Raw genomic sequence first — 24,242 nt, 5'->3', positions numbered from 1 at the left:
GTCGACGTCGCCCTAAATACGTCATTACAGATCCTCCCGATCCATTAACGGTGCTTTTACATACCTCAAGCACCGGTCACCATCCTCGTCGAGCTCGTCGTTTGCGACGAAGGGCTCGAAGAGTATATTAACCCATAGACACAGCCCACCTAATTTCTCGCCGGATCTTCTCAGTGGGTCGCGTTTCCGATCCGGTGGTAGATTCTGCGAAGCACTGCTCTTACTAGGGCCAGTGCTAGCAACACTCCCGGTTTGAGCCCCGTGAGCTCACCTACTAGCTCGGTGAATCCAGAATAGCCCCTCGAGGTTACTAGAATATGTAGGAAAGAAAATGCTAGAATGCCACTAGCACGCCGCGCGGCCTTGACTCCTCAGTTCGCCCCGTGACCTTCTCCGGGGAGGGGTCACGGACTACAGACTTCCCGACCACTCAGGAAACTGGAACATTTCCCTATCAATTCAGTTTTCCATAATTTTTAAAAATTTATAAATAATTAAGAGATACGTAACAAAATAATAGAGTATTATTTCCACTATAGTCAATTTCTTCAGTAACAATCCAAATCTTGGTTTACTTTTAATTTAAGCTAAAGTTTTATATATTATGATTTCTTCCTACGAAACTAAATTAGCTACTCCGATTTTCCTTGTGCGAGTTCTTAGTAATGACTTTATAAAAATAAATCGTAGAATGCACACGGAACAATCTAAACAAATTTATAATTCATTAGGTATCTACATGACAGCTAATTACCTATGTTTGCTTGTATATATATACTGTTATTGTGTATTTTGTATTTCTTAAATTATACACAAGAAACCGGGGCCTATCGCTTCCTATACATATTTAACCTAACATTATGTGGGTTGACATGTATCAAATTAATTTTTTTATACATAAACATATTAGGGGTTAAAGTATGAAATTCCCGATTTGTACTGAAAAATTGAAATTCGTTTTTTTTTTCATTTAACTTAATTATTTAAGCAAAATATCTACCATCACACTCTGGAATCCGAAGGTAAATACTCAGCACTATTTAATTTTTTAGATGCCGATAGAGAAGTCGTTACCAGTGCGTTCAACTTTTTACGTCCAACAAGAAACATTGATAGGCAATCTGCCGCTTTTACGACTGATGGATTAGTTGCAATAAAAAAACATGTTCAAAAAAATAGCCTTTGAAGACGCAATCGAAGAACGTGTATAGGTATCTGTGTAGTAGCCATCGCCAAACGCAAGCCGCCATGCCACTCGGGTAACTAAGTGCTTTTTCACGTAGAAGGCGCGGGCGCGGCGGCGAGTGCGGGCGCGATAGACGTAGCGAGTTCGTGTTTACATTGGCCGCCAGGCGTTTGGGCGAGTTTGACTGTTTTTAGAGATTGAAAAAATGGACGACGATCTTTTTTAACCGAAAATTCATAGTAGCAGATGATAAAAATTAGAATCGGTGTGCATGAAATTAATAAAGAAAGAGAACGGTTTTTTTTTATTGCTTAGATGGGTGGACGAACTCTCAGCCCACCTGGTGTTAAGTGGTTACTGGAGCCCACAGACATCCACAACGTAAATGCGCTACCCACCTTGAGATATAAGTTCTAAGGTCTCAAGTCGGCTACAACGGCTGCCCCACCCTTCAAACCGAAACGCATTACTGCTTCACGGCAGAAATAGGCAGGGCGGTGGTACCCACCCGCGCGGACTCACAAGAGGTCCTACCACCAGTAAAAGTATGGTGAATTTCATACTTTATTCATATTTCTTCTGTATTGAAAGACATATCGTTTTTAGCGACAAGTTCAAACTGGTCGAACTTACCCGACGCGGCGACGTCGCGAGTGAATCGCGCGCTTCGCCGCTAGTTCGACGTGAACACACAAATGCAACTCGCACGTTTGTTATTGTCGCGAGCACCAGTCGCTAGCTTGCCCGCTACTTAGACCGCGCGTGCGTTTTGTACGTGAACACTTCTTGTATAATACGCCATATCGACGCTTAAAAGGCAAACGTGACTAAACGACAATAACTGCTTTGTACAAAAATGATAGGCAATAACCATATTCGATGTGCAAAAAAAATATATTTCTAGGTCTATTAAAATCATTTCAATCCTACAGCTACTAGCTAGATTCTACTACAGCTAGATTCGTTAAAATAAATTTTGTTTTCAGGTATATCAACTTTAAATTAGTCTACTGTAAAGTTCACGCATTGTCGCTTAGTCACGTTTGCCTTTCGAGCGTCGATATGTTTGATATTTCGTGACCGCGCCCGCCACCGCGCCCGCGAGTCAACGTGAACAGGCACTAAGGTCACGGACTCGCATCTATACCTTTGTTGTTAACACAAAATGAACAAGACTACTTAACGGCCCTGGATTCACGAGAAATTCATTCTCTGGATTATTTTTTTACGGTTTCACGCGAGTCGTCCATGATCACGAAAACTGTGGATTTCTGTGGACAGTTAAAAATGCGATATCAAACTGTAAAAGTAATGACTAATAATTTCACATGAAAATTGCATGTGCAATTAAATGTATTAAATCTGATAAAGAAAAAAGATCTATCCGTGAATCCTATTGTTAAAACTACACTTTTTAACCCAAAAATTTATTAAAAGAAAAAACAGCGAGCGAACAATTTTGCTTAATCACTAACTTCAAATCTGATTGATTTTTCTTAATTTTTATACATCCTCCTTTTACGGTTATTACTAACTAGCGACCCGCCCTCGCTTCGCTTCGGAAACATTAAAACACACATAAAACCAAAAAAATAAAATAATTTTTTTTTTAAAAAAAGTAGCCTATGTTCATCAGGGACAATGTCGGCTTCTAATGGAAAAATAATTTTTCAAATCGGTCCAGTAGTTTCGGAGCCTATTCGAAACAAACAAACAAACAAATCTTTCCTCTTTATAATATTAGTATAGATATAGATATAGAAAAAGAGTTGTAAGTCCATATTACTAGTTGAATTAATGTAACCAGATTTGAAGATTTTTACATTAAACACCTATAATACACACATTAAAACATTAAAACGTACTTACAAGATAATCCTAATTTGGGGTCTTCGACAGTTTGTGTCACATAATATGTCAAATTGTTCATTTAACGATTATGCCCGCCAAAAGTTACGTAATTTATGTTAAACGCCGACAAAGAGCTTTTATAAACAAAACTCACGTTGTGCAGGTTATCTCTTATAGAAAAGTTCAATAGTATGACAAAACAAACTGATAAGCCACGTTCCCAATCTCGAGCATGTCTCGTGTTTAACAGAAGAGGCCACATCAGTTTTCTCGAAATACCTACTCTATGCCCACAACTTCTTTTTTTTTATTCCTCGTGTTGGCAGACGAGCATACAGCCCACCTGATGGTGAACGGTTACCGTTGCTCTTGACGTCATCAATGCCAGGGGCAGAGCCAGGCCGCTGCCTCTCATCTATTCTGTCAGGGAGAGTAATTTCATTTAATTGATACCTCTCCCTAATTATGGTTTTAGTACATACGCGAATCACAATATTCGATTTTGTAGGATAGCCATATCTCTAAGCGGTATTTATTTTGGATAACGCGAATGTGATACTTTGATCCCGAGTCTTGTGATTCACGTTATGGTGCCTAAGATCTTTAAGAACCGTTAACCATCATGTTGGTCGTAGTCCACTGCAAGGAGAGAGCTCCAAAGAGTTATTCCGTCATCTGCTTTTCTCCGGCATAGAGTTCGCCAGGATCATCGTCTTTAACCGCAATCGATTCCCAGAGAACATATTTGTCTTTGCGAATTATTGTTTATTTGGATCAAAACTATATTTGTTATTTTCATTAAAGAATACAATAAAAAAATCGTTGCACAATCTTTACAAATATATAAATCTAGAGTAGTTTTTACGGATGTTCCGTTATAACTACTGAACCGTGCCTTCGATTGACTTGAAACTTGGTATCCATGTAGAAAATACATGTGCGTAATGGATAGGCTAATATTTATATGAGTGTTAAACTCCCTACACCAGTTGCGGGGGCGTTAATGATGAGAATCTTTGTGGGGGTGAACAATAATAATATTAATTTTAAATGCCCAGCGAAGCGGACGGGTACAGCTAGTTTATTATAAATACGGAGGTTACAAACAAACATAATTCCCCACATTTTTTGTGATAAATCTTATATATAAATAGTGGCTCTTGCAGACACACTGGTTTGGTCAGTTTTGTTCGTCCGGTATAGTCGCAGCGCAACCGTCATGGATAGACTACTGTTATTAGGTGAGAATATATTTTTAATAAAAAAAACAGCTCCTAGTTTCTTTAGAATCGAATACTGTATTTGAAAAGGTAGTGATTTAATAATCAATTAGATAAACATACATACATATGTATGAGATTATAGAAGTATATGTTAAAAAGTCTGCAACTTCAATATTATGGGTTCATTGTGTTAATTTCTCCATTACGGTTAATCAGATTAAGCCTAAACAAAAAATTAGGTATTATTGTATGTGAGATCTTGTAAAATTGTTGTTCATTTTTCATTCGTTTATTAGGTCGAAGAAATAAAAAGACTTTGTGCGTGTTTTGTTCCCGGTTTATTATTTTAATAAGTACACTGACGAACAGATAAACTACATCAAATTACAAGAGGGCTTTAAAATAAATATTTTAAGCAAGTATGCAAACTTTTCATACAATTTTAAATTGAAAACTATAGATGATTCGTGATAATGATACTATATATTTAATATATAATGATAATGATTCGTTAAAACGACGTAGGTTTCAATTTAAGTTATGGTTTATTAACTGAAGACAAACATTAACTTTTTTTAAAATCAAAATAGATAAATTGAACAAGAATTAGTTTAATTGAATAGAATAAGAATGGGTTTAATTGAAGCTTGGGTGGTACATAAATAATCAACATCTTGATTCATGAGGCCTATTTTAATTCAACTTAATTAATTTTTTTAAGTAAATTTTATTTTAAGACCTAATTTTACACGATGTACTTTTCAGCGGTAGAATTATTTATTGATAATTAAAAGTTATTTGCAATACTCTTTTTTTGTCTACTTTAAAAGGTTTCACAGCTCTTGACTTTTCTAGTTTTCATCAACTCACCGAGAATAATTAAACATTCGTCTCAAGTAATAAAATGCTAAAGTAAACATTTGAAAATTTTGTACGATGTCAACCGTTAATCTTATTATATTATATTATATTATTTTTACTGGTGGTAGGACCTCTTGTGAGTCTGCGCGGGTAGGTACCACCAACCTGCCTATTTCTGCCGTGAAGCAGTAATGCGTTTCGGTTTGAAGGGAGGGGCAGCCGTTGTAACTATACTTGAGACCTTAGAACTTATATCTGAAATGGGTGGCGCATTTACGTTGTAGACGTCTATGGGCTCCAGTAACCACTTAACACCAGATGGGCCATGAGCTCGTCCACCCATCTAAGCAATAAATAAAAAAAAAAAGTTTTTATGTAACAATATTTATGGCCAGATTAATTATAATATACTCCCTATTCTACTATAGTTACGTTGGTGTGTGGAACGCAGGCGTTCTACATGTTCGGTCATGAATTCTCAAGGACAAGACTCGGCGATGCCATCGACAAGACCTCCTTGAAGATTCTTAAGGTATCTATCTATCTATGTGCACTAATTACTCTGTGTTAAATGGACTTTTAAATTTGCGATTAGTTGTGCGTAATGAGCAACGTAATTTAATGTAATATTGAATGAATTAAATTGAAATGGGTTCTTCATCGATTTTCTTTGTTAAGTACCGCTGCTTCTAACATTGATTCGATAGCACAGCTTTCAGATTATTTTGAGGAAATCTGTTACTGCTCATTAATAGATAGGTATTAATTATTTCGAAAATGAATATGGAAATCACCAAACGCATGTCGGACTCATCTAAGTCCACCAGCACACGATTGTTTGTTGTTTCGCACTTTGTCGGTTGCAAACTCCGATGGTTGGATGGCGTGAAGCGCGCCCTCAAAGTTATCGGTGTCAGGAACTGGAAGGAGAAAGCCCAGAACAGAGCAGTCTGGAGAGACATACTGGACCAGGCTAAGGCCCACCCTGGGCTGTAAGGCCTAAGATGATGATGATGACTTTGTCGGTGAATGTTGTTCAGCGCTCACTCTCTTTGGGTCCGAATATGACACAGTTAAATACTTGCATGATACTAAAAGACGACATTACTCAAAGCATCGCGTTCAGAATACACGGCCAAGCCGTTGCCGCTAAGGTCGCTCTGTATACTTGATTTGGAGATTTGAAGATGGATTCTAGTGCTGTAGAGTCCTGTATACTTAGTGCGAGTTTTTAAAAGTGGAGCGTTTGTCTGCCTTTACCGCTAGGGGCGCTGTTCCAACTGCATACAAATTTGAGTTAACTTTTACGCTATCGAGAACGTTAAAAAACATGCACTAACGACTCTTGAAATCACACTCGAATGCTTTATATACTTGTGCCTTTATTTATCGACTATGTTAAGTTTTTGTCGACAAAATATTGAAACTAGTCACGAAAGTCATTACTGAATTATAATAGACTAGCGACCCACCCTTGCTTCGCTTCGGAAACTGTAATTTATTATTGATTTCTGCACTATTTAATGGATGTTATTATACATATAAACCTTCCTCTTCAATCAGTCTTTCTATTAAAAAAACCGCATCAAAATCCGTTGCGAAGTTTTAAAGATTTAAGCATACATAGGGACAGATATAGGGACAGAGAAAGCGACTTTGTTTTATACTATGTAGTGATAATTTATTTCTCGTTTACCTAGGAATCCTACAACCTAGCTGACGACAAGAATGTGATAGCGTCTCCTCTCGGCGTGATGCTGCTGCTTTCCTTGTACGAGTCTGGAGCCGGTGCACAGTCCAAGGAAGAGATCAGGGAAATCCTTGGGGGAGGGGAGGCTCAAGAGGTAACGTTTTGTAATTGAAAATTACGATCAAAGGATTCTATGAGGAAGTGCTTTACTGCTGGTAGGACGTCTTGTGAATCCGCGCGGGTATACCACCACCCTGCCTATTTCTGCCGTGTAGCAGTAATGCGTTTCGGTTTGAAGGGTAACTATACCGTTGTAACTATACTTGAGACCTTAGAACTTATATCTCAAGGTGGGTGGGTGGTCCGTGAGCTCGTCCATCCATATAAGAAAGAAAAAAAATCAGTCCAAATCACGTTAAAACATGGAAACATCGCGTCCCTACCCTACTACTACTGATACGGTTCTATTAAGATTTAAAGCAAAAAAAAACCTTCTACTTTCGGCCATTTACCTACTTTATATAACCTTAATATCTATATATTGTTCTGATTTGTATGTTTTCTATCTACAAACTTATTTCCCTAGTATTGTACATAGCGGTGTTTTAATGTTTTCACATGTCTATTTCAGTGTGTGATAATTATACACTGACGTGAATTGCTGAACTGGATAACTTCTTTAAGCACTTCTTTAGTTTGCTACTAAAAAATATTAGTAGGTAGTCCATTTCGTGTTTCATTTTGTTTGTAAAGTGATTTCTCTATGTTGAGTCTATTATCTATATATTAATACGTGAAGCAAAAACTTTGTATCCCTTTTTACGAAAATTGCGCGGACGGAGGAGTATGAAATTTTCCACACTTATAGAGAATATAGAGAAGAAGTGCACAATGCTAATATTTTTTTTAAAATAATGCATAATAGATACATTAAATCAATAAAGAAAACATTACACACACTACATACCATGTATTTGACGCACACACGCATGCATACTATTTATTGTCAAACTTTTGTTCTTGACGTCTGTTGTCAAATTGAGAATACATTAAATATTGTTTGTCTTGGTTAATATTTTTTATAGTGTAGTCTTGGCGAAATTTGTGATTTTAGAAGTATAAAATACAATCATAATAGTGTACAAACTTACAATTCCAATTAATTATAGTCGAATTTCGACTACTGCGGGACCTCTAGTAATAATAAATTTATAATTGTTTTATAATTTATGACTTTGTTTTTTTTTGTTTCAGTCATCACACACATACGGATTATTAAATCAGCGTTACGCAGAATTCGACCCGAAATTCTTGACTGTCGCCAATAAAATATACGTTTCCGACCAGTATAAGTTGGCCGACGCGTTCTCCAGGACAGCGAATCTGTTCAGAAGCGAAGTGGACAACATTAACTTTGGAGATCCAAAGAATGCCGCTGATATCATCAACCGTTGGGTATGTGTATTGACAACATGAATTTTATTTAAGTACTAATTCTGTTTTGAACTTGTAATCACTCCGGAATAATTGTAATAACGTTCAAATATTTGGCAAATCAACAGATGCAAAGAAAAACATTGTAATTCAGTTTTAGCTTTTATTTCACAAATAAAAATTTAAAAAAAAGCAAATAATACACAAAATTATCAAATACGTGCGATACCTCCGAACTCGAATTTCACACTGATTCACACAGGCGCCTTCAGTTGTTTTGTCATAAATAATGTGTGAGAGAGAAGGTCCATCCATTGGGTACAGTTTTAGATGTGTTAGAAAGAATAAACCATAATTTTATACCCAACTGTTAGAAGTTCAAATGTGGGTGTGGGACTAGTGGGACAGACGGGCGCCTATGTGTTGCGTCCAAGATTTGGACGATCACAGACGAAAGGGAGATTTCAACTACATATATAAAATTTACATCATCATGTCAACTAAAATTTATTATTTTATTACTTTCTCTTTGGTGAATAAACCACAAATAATTCCTAAAAAACGAGGTTCTAACTGTAATATTTTAAAAATATTCAATCGTTATAAAAGCATTATTAATTGAACTGATTTCGCAGGCGGACGAACAGACTCAAGGACACATAAAGACTCCTGTCAGCGAAGACAAAATTGACCCCGCCACGGCCGTTGCAATGTTTAACGTCATTTTCTTCCAGGTAATAAACCTAGTTATTCCATTACATTGTTGAAACAATTTATTTTATATGACAATCTAATCGTTTCAGTCTGATATTTTTATCGTGGTTCATTTAGTACAAATTTGTTTATGGAATAATACAATGATTTTAACAAAAGTGTAAAATATTACTTTATTTTCTGAAATTGCGCCAAAACTTCTGTCACTTTTAGGGGCACTGGCACGTTCCGTTCAACGCAAGTGAAACAGAAGAAAAAGATTTCCACGTCGATGAAAAAACGACCATCAAGAAACCGACAATGCGTCTCTTACAGTCTTTGTTTTACACTGAAAACGAAGAATTGGGTGCAAAGGTAAGAACGAAACTTCAAATTAAAATTTAATAAAAACGATTGATGTTTAATACTTAAATTCAACTTGAGTAGGTAGGTATGTCATATGTGATGAAGTTCATTTTTTTCTTTATACATATATTTTAATAGTAAAAGGAATCTAGATGCTCCGCCTTTGCGCTTTCTTTTTCCTGAAATGTATTATCGTTAATGTTATGACTATAGGCTATTTAAATAATAAACAAATTAAATTTGATAAAAATTTGTGGGCTTTTCAACACTTTCTACCGCGCGGGTAGGGACCACCATCCCGCCTATTTCTGCCGTGAAGCAGTAATGCGTTTCGGTTTGAAGGGTGGGGCAGCCGTTGTGACTATAGTTGAGACCGTAGAACTTATATCTCAAGCTGAGTGGCGCATTTACTTTGTAGATGTCTATGGGCTCCAGTAACCACTTAATATCAGGTGGGCTGTGAGCTCGTCCACCCATATAAGCAACAAAAAAATTAAAAAAAACTTATGTGTAAGCCACACATAAGTTTTTTTTAATTTTTTTCAACACCTACAAGCAAAATCATGAATGACGTCTTCATAATGTTCTCAGATGATAGAGTTACCGTATAAGGAGCCAGGATTCCGTATGGTCGTGGTTCTGCCCGACAAAATTGACGGACTACCTGCAGTGCTGGAGAAAGCTGCTGAAAAGGGTCTACTTGAAGACGTATTTAATCTATCTCCCGCCGGCAGAGACATCGAATTAGAGATACCCAAGTTCGAAATACGCAGCGGACTGGACCTTAATATTATTTTACCTAAGGTAAGATTACGCGTAATGGTCTTTTTTATGCATCATAAGTGTGAAAAGTTTATGATTAAAATGCATATTATTGCTATTACTACATTAAATATCTACCTAATTTTAAATTCCATGTTGTGTTTATAAAATGAGAATTTTCTTTTTTCGGAAAGTGTATCCATGCTAAGCCCGCAAAAAAAATTTTTGGCGCTTAAAAAAATTGAAAATTGCAAAAATCATACTTTTTATAAAACTGTTTTTTTTAATAATAGGTTGGGGTGTCAAAGATATTCCAAGAGCCAGCACCTGGCATTGTTAAGAATGACCAAGTTGTAGTCTCTAGAGCTTTCCAAGAAGCTTTCGTGAAAGTCGACGAAGAAGGCGCTACTGCAGGAGCTTTTACAGGTGAGATAATCACTGCGGATCTCTGATGACAACATCGCCGTTTTTTGGCATAGATAATAAAAAATCATATGAAAATCGATCAAAAAGTCGAGAAAAACATCTATGAAAAATGATTTGTACTTCGTGTCTATGATATTGATAAACGGCATGTATTTTATCTGCACCCTTCGGTAATACTGTCTCCACTTCTGTGCTCACTGGTATTGCCATAGGCGTCTGAAGGCTCATCGGCCAATCCAGGATTTAAAATAACATTAAAATATCTATTCGAACTAAGCAATTATACATTTTGCAAACACAGTGACCTTGCAAGTAAAAACTTTTTTTTTTATAAAAACAGAATTGGAAATTAATTTTTTTTTTTTTTAAAAAACATAACTCGCACTAGCAGTGCTTAGAGATGAATGGTAAAATGAAAGGACAATTCTGTCATACATTATTTTAGCGAAACTAACCGTTTCCGCAGCGCACGTAGCGGAAGCTCAAAAAAAAAAAGATTTTGAAACATTCTTTATTAGTGCTAGCCTATAGCCTATAGCCACTATAAATGGGCTATCTAACACTGAAAGATTTTTTTAAATCAGAGCAGTAGTCCCTGAGATTAGCGCGTTCAACGAAACAAACAAACAAACTCTTTAGCTTTATAATATTAGTTTAAATATTAATAATAATAATATTAGTTTAAATTAATATTAATTAATATTAGTTTAATATTAATAAATTTGATATTAGTTTAAATATTAATAATAAATAATTAACATTTTTTTATCAGGGCTGATTGCCGTGCCGACATCTTCGCTATCCAGACCGCCACCATCTCTACCGTTCAAAGTAGACCATCCATTCCTGTTCCTAATTCTTCACGAAGACAAGATACTCTTTGCTGGGACACACACACATTAAAAATTGCATTTGTTTTTGATTATTTATGGATAATAAATAAACGCTTTTGTTTTTATTTTTCGGTCTTTTCTGTACAACAAGTTCTTGATGTGCGTACGTCCACACTATTAGGTATGGTTTTCATTCCTACATCAATAAACATAAATAGGATTTACAGGGCGTGTTTAAGCCGTTGCCGTTGCTGAAAAGTGTAAGAAAGAACGCCACATGTTTTTTTGCCGGTGTTTTGGTGAAAGATCACACTAATAAATACTACCACACTTTCGTATAGTCCAGAATTCAGAGTAAAACAGAACATTTAAGTTCAAAACATGCACGTGCATGAGTAGGTACCTAAATAGTTTCGTAATTGTTGGACCCGCAACGTATCTCTAATGGCTCCTCTTCACAATCGGCCATGATGGGCGATTACAGAAACTCATGGCTCCTCTTCACTATCAGCCATGATGGGCGATTATAGAAACTCACGATAGTGTAGAGGGCATAAATGTGTGTGGTCGGCCATCATCGCGCATGATCGGCGTGGTTGCGTGGACCTTGGTTTGTTCCGATTGATAGCCACCACCGACCACCTTCTCTTCCTCCATCTTGTTTATAATTATCGGTAGACAGCGGTTTGGCTCTGCCCTTGGCATAGCTGAAGTCCATGGGCGACGGAAACCACTCACCATCAGGTGGGCCGTATGCTCGTCTGTCTACAAGGGCAATAAAAAAAGTTATCACAATTCTTTTTTCGCGCACATTAACTAAATGACTATATTATGAGCTAACTAAAAATATTGCCGCAGCCGCGATCCCCTCGATTTCCATCATCGATACCCAGACGTCTTAACATATCAGTAGACAGTCAGTAAATGAACGTTCACGATTGTGTGAAGAGTTGCCCGATCATGGCGGCGATGATGGACGATCATTTGTTGGCCCATCATGGCCGATTGTGAAGAGGAGCCATAAGGATATGCCAAGTTCAGTAAGCTCAATCCGTGCTTGCCACCAATCTGGGCAATAATTCTGCAGTTGTATACAATCGCGAGGGCTACCGAGCAAGGTTAGCCTTGAATTTACGTGCAAACCATAATTCAAAACGAAAAGTTAGCATAATGCCTAACGAATTATCCGTCTGAATGTTTGATTGACTGCCGCTTTTTCATGATCTTTGTTCATTGAGTCTCAATGAACGGCAGTCTTTTTTGGTCTCAAGAGTTATGAAACTATTCAAATTATATTCATAAAAGCAAACGCGTGGTGAACCATTTACTGTATTAGTTACGATTTCTCAAGCTTAATGGCATCGAAAGAATGCGCGTTGTAAGTATGCGGATCAGTTTTAGTCCAGGAGCCAAGTACAATTTCGGTCAATTATTTCTTCTCGAGCGAAACTTCGTAAAATGCATTAGGGACCTATACTATAAATACTCGCGACCGTCAGCTGCGACTCCGTGGGTGGGGCGGGCGGTGGCAGCCTCCCATGCATGGAGAAAAAAAAGTTTTTTCAGTCATTTCCTCCCATTTGAAATTTTGTCAGATTATAGTTAACCTAGTATTTTTAAGAAAAAAAAAGGCAGCTGGTCATAACATGGTGGATTATACGTCAGCTGGCTGCTTGAACATGAAAAAAAAATTATTTTCAATGATTTCTTCTCAACTAAAAATTTTCCGTCTACTGCTCTCGTATATTAACATTATCGTTGAGCTCAATTTGCAGTCTAAGTCGCCATATGAAATCCGTTCATCCCACAATAAATTATATTAAGTAAAAAATAAAATTATTATATTATTAAATAAGTCAATCTCTGTCAAGTAATATAACAGTGTATTACAATACAAAGTATGAACACATCACTTAAGTAATGATTCGGGTGTATAGATTAGACATGTGTAAGTAATGCGAGTGATATTACTCGGGTAATATTACCCTACGATGTAATGCAACATCACACATTACGCGAAGGAAACAAACATCACACTATCACCCAACATGTTTCTTTCTTTGTCGTGTAATGTTGCTTAATACACGAACGGAACCGAGCGAGCGAGACAGACCGATCGACCAAAATAAATGAGCAAGCGACACGGAATTATTCCTAGTGATTTTGAACCGTATGCCCTGGCCGCTAGGTACATTTTTATACCTATGGTACGTCTGAATTTTAATATAGGTATTTGTGTTTATATTTTTCATGCGGCCAGCCAGTAGTTCCCCGCAAGTACTTACTTAATTTTTAATTCGCAACTTTTGTCAAATCGCTAGTCGCTCGTAATTGTTTAGTAATATTTCATGTTAATTTTTGTGTTTGAATTACTTAAGCACTTGTTTGAAAATAGTTTTATTATTTGTTTTAATGCGTGTTTAATAAGTGAAAGAAAGAACGGCGTCTAAATGAAAGTACAGTCCTCTTTGGATGCATTTTGAGGAGACCGCGCCGAAACAATGCATCTACTGCTCTCGTATATTAATATTATTGTCGAGCTCAATTTGCAGTCTAAGTCGCCATATGAAATCCGTTCATCCCGCAATAAATTATATTAAGTAAAAAATAAAATTATTATATTATTAAGTAAGTCAATCTCTGTCAAGTAATATAACAGTGTATTACAATACAAAGTTCATACTTTGTATTGTAATACACTACTGTAATGACACACCCGAATCATTACCTAAGTGATGTGTATGAACACATCACTTAAGTAATGATTCGGGTGTATAGATACAATGTATTCGTCGTCACAGTATCTATTGAACGCACCGAGTAGACATGCGTAGTTCCGGACCTAAATAGTTCCTGGAACTATGTCCTCATATGGAACTATATCATTCAATCCGAGTTGTCAAAATTAACATGTTCAGACAGTTCCATTTCCATTCCAAGTGTACTGTTATGCAGGAACTACGAACGCGTTGAACATGACGGACATGCGGACATGATTAGAGCATAGGTACCGCGCGGCGCGGAGGCGTGGCGCGGCGAGTCCACCCGAACGAGTCTCGAACCGACACGAGTCCACGTAAAGAGATAAGGCGACATATGGCACGAATACGAGAGAGTGAGATGGAGCGAGTGCATGAAACTGCGTGTGGAGCTCTTTCATATTACATTTTTATTAATATTGAAGTTATGCTCTACGACCTACGTGTTACAGTCGATAGTTGAATAAATTAAAATGTTTTGCTATGGATTTTGACCTTGACCATGCATCATTCCTACGAGCACTTAACCTTAAGTGTTTGTAGACCATTTCTTAGAAAATCATAATTCAAAATTCGAGAATTTTAAAACATTCACCACTTTCGCTATTCGGTATCTCGGTTATGGGAAAAAGGTTGTAAGGCTACAACGAGCTCAATTTACGTTGTATATCAGAATAACGTGGTATTTTAATTAACAATTATAGGTTATAGTTTCCGGTGCATCGTACAATACATGGAAAAATAATGAAAGTAGTAGAGTAATTGAAATTATTACAAAGTAATTACAGTACATTAATAAATTATGCAACCAGCTGTAACAATGAACCTAAAACTAAAAACCTTACAAAATAATAATTACAATAATAATTGCCATAAGCGGCAATCTATTTTTATATAGTGTTTATAAAAAATTGTATTTTTAATACCTTTTTTGAAAAATATTGTGTAATTAATAATAATTTAATACGTGATTCGCTACACTACAAACAGCTACTAGACTTAACATGTCCGCGGAACTAAACAGCTTCAAACAGCTACTAGACTTAATATGTCCGCGGAACTAAACAGCTACAAACTACAAACAGCTACTAGACTTAACATGTTCGTGAAACTAAACAGTTCCGCGAACATGTTTACTGGAACTAGTTCCGACACTCAAAAGAACGATGTCATGTTCAATCCAGTTCCGAACATGATTAGCGCACGTCTAGCACCGAGTAATGTTAAGAGTGATGTGTAATGTTTTCGAGTAATATCACCTGTCTGTAAAAGTGATGTCATATCACATTACACTGGCAAGTGATGTTTTGCGCAAGTCTATTTAATTACTTAATATTCGTTACTCTGACTCTTACACCTCTACTCAATTACATGACCAAATTAAGGATTCATACAAACAAAGGTACAATTCCTCTTCAAAAACAAGCACAGTGAAAACACTGTGCGTCTTTTAAACCTTATATCTCAAGACAGAGTTCATGGCATGGAATTAACTTAAATAAAATTTAACATATCTCTATACCGCGATTTAGTTTCGAAACAGCGACATCTATTGACTACAAAGAAAAGCGTCAAAATAGTCAAGCGATTCGAAGCATGGGAAGGAAAGTATAGGTACTCGAATTGAGTCGTCTATTATCAAAGGTGGCAATCTGTGCATTTGGACAAAAAAATGTTATTGATATGTTAATAAAGATTGATTTGAATATAATCGTCTCCTTCAAAGAATACGGTTCAAAACCTGCATTAAATAAAGTATTAACTTAACCTGTTATTTATCTAAGATGTCGTTCAGAAGAGTTTTGTGACTGCCAATGGAATACAAAGTCAATAATTCGTTTTCTGATTTACCAATAATTGTCCAAAAGTCACATTGCCGGCTTTGATAATAGTCGACTCAATTGTGGATTTGTTGTGATGTGGCAGAAGTTGTATTGGAAAAAGAAAAAGAAAAAAATATATATATATATATATATATATATATATATATATATATATACACACATACTACTAAAAGATTGTTTGAAATTATTTCACTACCTATAAAATCTGAAGGACAGTATTGTACGCTCTTTTGTAGGTATTAAAAAAAATTAACTGGATTGCTTCCTTCATAATGATGCGAGCACGAGAAGAATGTCAATATTCTCTGCTACGATAGATACAGAATCATAGGTTTAGGGTGTAGAAATAGAAACGAGAGAGGGAAGAAACACCTGAACATTCTAGGACAAGTTATAGTGATAACAGTAATAGCAGGCAGATGTTCATTTGGCCCCAAGAGGTACTTAGGAATTTTCTATCTACTTAGAATTCTCATAAATGTACACTCTGTTTAGGAAGTGTATTATAAAAATCAATGGTTTTTATGTTTTATGGTGAGGAAAAGGGTCGATATTAAATGAATAAAAATATATATAATAGAAAACTAAGACTAACGGTTCATTTTTATCGCATTCTTGCGAATATTTAAAAACCTGGTCAAATTTGAAGCGCTGTAAAACTCAAATAAATTAACGAAATTTAACAAATTTGTAGCTGGAATTATCCGTTAAAAAGCCCTCTACAAATGTGCGTTCGTCACGTCATTATATTGTAAAATGACCATAAATATAGTTATAGCCCCCAAACGAAAACTTATTCATAAATTGTCCATTTTACAATAAAATGTCATAGGAATAAACTTGTAGAAAAGCTAATTTGCTACAAATAATGTCCTACAAAATTTTCTGCAGGGTTGTTGGTTTATGAGAAATAGCGCGAAACCCTTTTTCCAAAATGGCGGCTAGGGGCCATTGGTGGCGACCCACTGAAGTAGGAAACCTAAGGTCTATGTGGCGACCCTACAAGCTTGAACTTATGCTTAAGTATGTCAACTTGTCAACTTTTTTTTATTGCTTATATGGGTGGACGAGCTCACAGCCCACCTGATGTTAAGTGGTTACTGGAGCCCATAGACATCTACAACGTAAATGCGCCAACCACCTTGAGATATAAGTTCTAAGGTCTCAGTATAGTTACAACGTCTGCCTCACCCTTCAAACCGAAACGCATTACTGCTTCACGGCAGAAACAAGCAGTGGTACCTACCCGTGCGGACTTACAAGAGGTCCTACCACTAGTAAGCTCCTCCACCATTTAAGAAAAATAAAATTGCGTCGTCTGAGTTAGAAAATATATTAAGTGTATAATCTATGCTAGTAGACACCATAGGCCATAGATTATACAGTTGCACATGTGCTAATGCGTTGCACCATAGATTATACACTATATATTCGAGCGTTGCACACAGCCATATCATTATTATTAATTTATTATTGACTTAACGTGTTTTTATAAATTAAGTTGTGTACCATTAATATGTTGCTTTAAATTATATACCTTACATATTAGTGAGCAATATGATCAATTTAATGAACAATATCTAGGAAACTGATAAAATCTTGCAAACTCATTCAGTAATTCATTTAAATAATTTTGAGCATCCTTCATAATCAAGAGATAAAAGCTAATAAAACTGTATTATCACCTAAATGAGAAGGATGAGTGCGTTAAGAAAATATATAGGTAAAGGTTATTCATCTAATTTTTAATTAAAATAATTCGAATTCACTACAAATCTGGCCAGAATACCCTTATTTTCAGTCTGTACTTGTGTCTATTTTCTAAACTTCTAATATTTTGCCCTACATTAGAAATAGATGAGGCTTCAATTTTCTCTTGGTCAAGGGGGCAACGGCATTCACATCCAGTTAATAAAACGGCGAACTATCAGCACCAAGTGATTAGAAAATAAAACAATATAAATATATATATATATATATATATAAATATGAAAACTTGTTACATACTCAAAGTTACTTGTGTAATATAGAACTCATTAATGCAAATATACATATTTATTCAGAAATGTCTCTGTTCATAAGCTTTAAACCTAAGTGACAAATATATTTCTATTCATAAACATGCTTAAGAATCACAATATTTTTTGTCAACAGACATTGGTGCTAACCTAACAGATGATATGTATAAAGGAGAATATAATGGGTCTAGAAAACATGATCCAGATTTGGACGTGGTACTAGAGAGAGCTTGGACTAGTGGCATCAACAAAATTATTGTTACTGGAGGGAGTCTTGAAGACAGTAAAAAAGCAATCGAGCTGTCTAGGACAGATTGTAAGTAATGTGCTACAAACACATTTATTATATTGCATATCACTTGTGGTAGGGCCTCTTGTGAATCCACACGGGTTGGTACCACCACCCTGCCTATTTCCTATATGCATTAACATTTCAAAATCAACTCTGGAATGCAGTCAAACCTTTGTGTACTTGGTTGTAATAGGTATACTCTTCCTTGCATTGATAATCCTCAATGTTGGGGGTCATGACCTCACGAGGCTTTCTTGGCAAAATACACATGGTGGGGTCATCCATGCTCATGTCCTTTCACAGCAAAGCTTTTGGAAGAAATTTAGTACTTCGAAGCTGCTGAAGTCTTATTTGGGTCCTAATTAACCACCACCAGACATTCAGTATTGACTGTTTTACTGTGGAAAGGTTGAATTGCAACTGAAACCTCCACTTATCCGGCTACTCCACTAATCCGGCGGATTGGGACCGGCATTGGCAGAGTTAATGGGTATACAGACATTACCAAGAACTATTCCCTATAAGATGGCGCCTGATGAAATTCTGCTATTCAACCTCAGAAATGGCTCTCGCTCAGCAACTAAACGGCTATAACAGTATTAACTCTAGTACAGTTATGAAAGATATCAAATAAATTTCAGCTAAGCTATTCACAACTGTGGGATGTCATCCAACCAGGTGCAGTGAGTTTCTATCCAATCCTGATGACTACCTACAAGGACTGCGAGATCTCATATCAGGAAACAAGGACAAAGTTGTGGCTATAGGAGAGTGTGGACTAGATTATGAAAGGTTTCACTTTTGTGAGAAGGAAGTGCAACTAAAGTAGGTAATTGAATAATTTATGATCTTTGAAATTTATAATAAAATAAATAGACAGCATAACATATTATTATTACATTAATCTATATATTAATACGTAAAGCAAAAACTTTGTATCCCTTTTTACGTAAATTGCGCGGACGGAGGAGAATGAAATTTTCCACATTTATAGAGAACTAGCGACCCGCCCTCGCTTCGCTTCGGAAACATTAAAACACACATGAAATCAAAAAAAAAATTAAAAAAAAGTAGCCTATGTTCATCAGGGACAATGTCGGCTTCTAATGGAAAAAGAATTTTTCAAATCGGTCCAGTAGTTTCGGAGCCTATTCGAAACAAACAAACAAACAAATCTTTCCTCTTTATAATATTATTATAGAGAATATAGAGAAGAAGTGCACAAATCTAATATTTTTTTTAAATAATGCGTAAGGGATACGTAAAATCAATAAAGGACACATTACACACACTACCATGTATTTGACGCACACATGCGTGCATACTATTTATTGTCAAACTTTTGTTCTTGACGTCTGTGGTCAAATTGAGAATAGATTAAATATTGTTTGTCTTTATTAATATTTTTCTATAGTGTATTTTTGGCGATAAGTGTGATTATAGAAGTATAAAGTGTAGATGAGTTTCGACTACCAGGTGACCACTAGTATTATTAAATCCCTTAATATTATGAATGTCAAATTTATGAAAATATAGTAACAGGATGCTTGTTATAGTTTAATGCAAAAACCACCACACGGTTCTTGATGCAACATTACAAAAATATCTTATTATCAAAATAACAAATAAGCTATAATATATGTAATACTACGAGTAGTTTCCAGAAACTGCTGGTTTTCATACAGTTAGTGATAGTCACAGCAAGGTATGATGGGTTCCACAAGTAGAAAATACAATGGCTAATCAATTTAACCTTTTTTTTAAATAACATATATACAGAATGGTGAGCGTAAGCAGCTAAGCTTGACCTCAATTTTAAATTAATTTTAATTAAACAAATTTAAATTTAAAACGCATTACTGCTTCACGGCAGAAATAGACAGGGCGGTGGTACCTACCAGTGCGGACTCACAAGACGTGCGGACTCAATACAAGGTCAAACAATTTTATCTCTCATCAACCGAATGATAATAGTTCTATACTCTTCGTATATACGAGTGTTACTGTGTTACTTATAATACTTGCTATGTGTATGTGCATTACTATAATTCTCATGTTGTATTTGTTATTTTAGTTATGTGTTATTTGTTCTACACACACTTATCACTTTTTATTATTATTCTCATTATCCTCTCGCAGGTCTGCTGGAAGAGATTTCTTAAAGAAATAAGCAGTACCTTTGTACATATGTTTCCTATTACTCTGTACTATGTCTTGTTTTCTGTGTGTACATAAATAAATAAATAAATAAGACGTCTTAGCGCCAGTAATTACGCAAATTATAATTTTGCGTGTTTGATTTTTATTACACTATATTTATTACACTATCGTGTTTCATTCATTCAAACAAACGTTTCATCTTCATACAAATTTGAGTTAACTTTTACGCTATCGAAAACGTTAAAAAACTCGCACTAAGCACACAGATTCATAGTAGTACACTTATTTTTTAGATTTTTTGAGAAGCAACTTCCGTTGAGTCTGGAGTACAATCTGCCGTTGTTCCTTCACTGTCGAGCGGCAGCTGATGACCTGATTGAAATAATCAGTAGAAATCGAGACAAGATTATCGGCGGGGTGGTGCATTCCTTTGATGGATCAGAGCAAGACCTTCAGAAAATCCTGGAGTTGGGCCTATCTATAGGCATTAATGGATGGTGAGTCAATCGAGATTGCGCCTATAGGCTCTAAGTTCTAATTTGTTGTAATTTCAAAAATTCTAAAGATATTAATGTGACTGACATTTAGGATAAAATTTATTTAAATGATTGCTCTAAAAAATAAAAAAAATAAAACCATTTGTAATTTACGTAATCATTTAAAGAAATTATTACTATAATTACCTACTTATTTTTATGTATATGTTAAAATTTAATAAAAGTATAGTCATTAATATTTTCTCCTACCTACGCCGAAATTTCGGGAGTAAGTTTATTCTGTAAACGTCATGTGAAAAGATACATGTATTTTATTATTTATTCTATTGTAAATTCAATATAAATCTTAATTAAAAAGCGAAGTCCAGTTACGTGTCGAGCACTTGAAATAAATAAATAATTTTGTTTTTCAGTTCCCTCCGTTCAAAAGAAAATATTGAAGTTGCTTCAAAAATGCCAAGAGACAAACTCATGATCGAAACCGACTGTCCGTGGTGCGAAATAAAACCCACCCATCCAGGTTATTGTCATGTCAACACGAAGTTTGAGACTGTAAAAAAGACAAAGTATTCTCTACAGAGGAACGCTCAGGTCAAGGGTAGAAACGAGCCCGTTAATATAGTGTGAGTATTTAAATTTTCTAACAAATTATTTTTGGCGCATGAGGCAACTCGTACTTAAAGAATCTGAACTTAATTTTTATTATTTTACTTCTAAAATGTGTTTGCTTAGATGTTTGAAGATGACTTCAAAATGAGTACTTTATAAAATTATAATTGAATTAAGGGTAACCAAAGCGTATATGTCAGTGATGTATAAGATCGTAAAGAAAATGAATTTTCTATACACGCTTTTTTTTATTATAAATTTTTAGGATACTTTCCACCACTTCTGTTTCGGATATGGATTTTAGAATAATATATCGAGGGGTAAAAGGCTATTCGGTTTAAGGGACATTTTTTGCAACTTTACAGGAAAGCCATTTAAAATTTTAAGTGTGGAAAAAATGTCATAACAAAAAACTTCTTGAGCTTCTTGAGCTATTACCCTATTCAAATAGGGTAAATTTAATTAAAGTTCAATTAAAAACATCAACCTGCTGTCGATGTTAATAACCAATAAGACGCACCTTTAATTACAAAGATAAATGTCGCTTAAATATTATTTACTTTGTGTTTAAACTAAATAACCTTTCACCCCTCTATTTAAATATGTATGTGTAAAATTATTTATTTTTTTGATTTTGAATTTTTGATATTTAAATTGATTTTTTATTTTTTTTATTACTTAGATGGATGGACGAGCTCACAGCCCACCTGGTGTTAAGTGGTTACTGGGGCCCATAGACATGTACAACGTAAATGCGCCACCCACCTTGAGATATAAGTTCTAAAGATCTCAGTATAGTTACAACGGCTGCCCCACCCTTCAAACCGAAACGCATTACTGCTTCACGGCAGAAATAAGCAGGGCAGTGGTACCTACCCGCGCGGAGAAAGAATATAGAGAATACAGAGAAGGAGTGCACAATGCAAATTTTTTTTTTAAATAATGCATAAAAGAAACTTTAAATCAATAAAGAAAACATTACACACACTACCATGTATTAGACACACAACACATACATAAAAATATACTTTTTGTTTACTGTCAATTGGGAAACTTTTGTTATTGTTAAAGTGGTCTATGGTCTATGGTCGAATTGAAAATAGATTAATATTGTTTGTCTTTAATATTATTGATCTATAGTACAGTTTTGGCGAATACTGTGATTATATTATCGAATTATAATAGTGTTTGACAATAGAACCATAATGTTTAAACTTATAATTTCAATTAATTATAGTCGAATCTCGACTACAGCGGGGCCACTAGTCAGAAAAATTAATTCCCGCCTGCGGGATTCAAACACCGGTGCATCGCTTCAACACGAATGCACCGGACGTCTCATCCTTTAGGCCACGACGACTTCGAACTTCGAACTTGATGAAAATGTAGTGCTAGTGGTAGTTTTCCAATTACAGCACAAGAGCGCATTATGCGGCATAATGCTCAACGTCGAATGTTCCAACTACAGCAACGCCTCGCACAATCGAGCACTCTCAAAAGTACTGCTCTCGCGTGATACTCGCAATCGATACCGACTCAGTGACAGAAAATTGACAAGTGTTTTTTCTTTAAGTTGGCATTGATCGAAATTTTGTTTATATTATCGTTAGTAATATTATTTAATGTTGAAAAAAATTGTAAGGCTTTCGTTTCGTCGTAGTTTCTTAGAAATAATCAATGTTAATTAAAACTGTGCTAACTTAGCGCACTCTGCTGATTCATTTGAAAACTAATTCACGTTCCAATTAAGCTTCAGCATAATTCGGCATTGTGCGTCACTGAGTCGCATTATGCTCTGTAATTCGTCGTGAAGTCGTCGTGGCCTAACGGATAAGACGTCCGGTGCATTCGTCTTAAGCGATGCAACGGTGTACGAATCTCAGACGGGTACCAATTTTTCTAATGAAGTACGTACTCAACAAATGTTCACGATTGACTTCCACGGTGAAGGAATAACATCGTGTAATAAAAATCAAAAATCCGCAAAATTATAATTTGCGTAATTACTGGTGGTAGGACCTCTTGTGAGTTCGTGCGGATGGGTACCACCACCCCGCTTATTTCTACCGTGAAGCAGTAATGCGTTTCGGTTTGAAGGGTGGGGCAGCCGTTGTAACTATACTTCAGACCTTAGAACTTATATCTCAAAGTGGGTGGCGCATTTACGTTGTGGATGTCTATGGGCTCCAGTAACCACTTAACACCAGGTGGGCTGTGAGCTCGTCCACCTATCTAAGTAATAAAAAAATAAAAAAAATTGGAAAACTACCTATTTCTTCAGCAGTAAGAACATCCAATGCAATGTATTGCGTGTACAATTACAGGAACGTACTCGAGGTGTTGGCTGCAGTGCGCGGAGACGACGCTGACGAATTAGCAGCTGCCATTTATGAGAATACGAACAAAATGTTTTTTCCTGATCGTTTGTAAATAAATATTAAATAAACTATTAAGTGTTGTTATACATTTTCGTAGTTATTCAATTAAGCTGGGCGGGTTTGGCGAGAGCCGAGCTTAGCCCAGCGTGCCTTTCTAAAGGCGTAGTCTCCTATGACTAATTGCGGGGAGGGCGTTCCGGACCTCTCCCTCTTTCCACCGGAGGCGCGGAGTCCGACATAACCCGGTCCGACCCCCGTCGGCAGGGTATCCGTAAAGACTGGGATTCCCCATCGATACAAAAAAAAAAGATATTCAATTCGACCAAAATTAGGAGCCACATGTCTGTCTATTCATCAAAT

General features: G+C 35.9%; 2 protein-coding genes across 2 annotated transcripts; both read left to right on the top strand.

The window, feature by feature from the left end:
• Window positions 1-4,245: 4,245 nt before the first annotated feature.
• serpin-9 (serine protease inhibitor 9) lies at window positions 4,246-11,447 on the top strand (the record flags this gene model as incomplete). Its single annotated transcript, NM_001044065.1, is given in 10 exon segments — window positions 4,246-4,278; window positions 5,550-5,653; window positions 6,822-6,965; window positions 8,066-8,266; window positions 8,881-8,979; window positions 9,173-9,313; window positions 9,896-10,108; window positions 10,360-10,492; window positions 11,265-11,373; window positions 11,375-11,447. Coding segments are annotated over 10 exon segments (1,206 nt in total). The 5' UTR covers window positions 4,246-4,256.
• Window positions 11,448-17,276: 5,829 nt separating this feature from the next.
• On the top strand, window positions 17,277-23,970 carry LOC101742036 (deoxyribonuclease TATDN1). Its single transcript, XM_038017618.2, has 6 exons — window positions 17,277-17,651; window positions 18,083-18,262; window positions 18,880-19,063; window positions 20,692-20,895; window positions 21,309-21,518; window positions 23,829-23,970. Exons 1-6 carry the CDS (start codon window positions 17,618-17,620, stop codon window positions 23,932-23,934), a joined length of 918 nt encoding a protein of 305 aa, XP_037873546.1. The 5' UTR covers window positions 17,277-17,617; the 3' UTR covers window positions 23,935-23,970.
• The last annotated feature ends 272 nt before the right edge of the window (window positions 23,971-24,242 follow it).

The sequence above is a fragment of the Bombyx mori genome, chromosome 19 (assembly GCF_030269925.1).
Source record: "Bombyx mori chromosome 19, ASM3026992v2".
Lineage (NCBI taxonomy): Eukaryota > Metazoa > Arthropoda > Insecta > Lepidoptera > Bombycidae > Bombyx > Bombyx mori.
The sequence above is the reverse complement of the archived record's forward strand: the minus strand, read 5'-3'. Positions and strand labels throughout refer to the sequence as shown.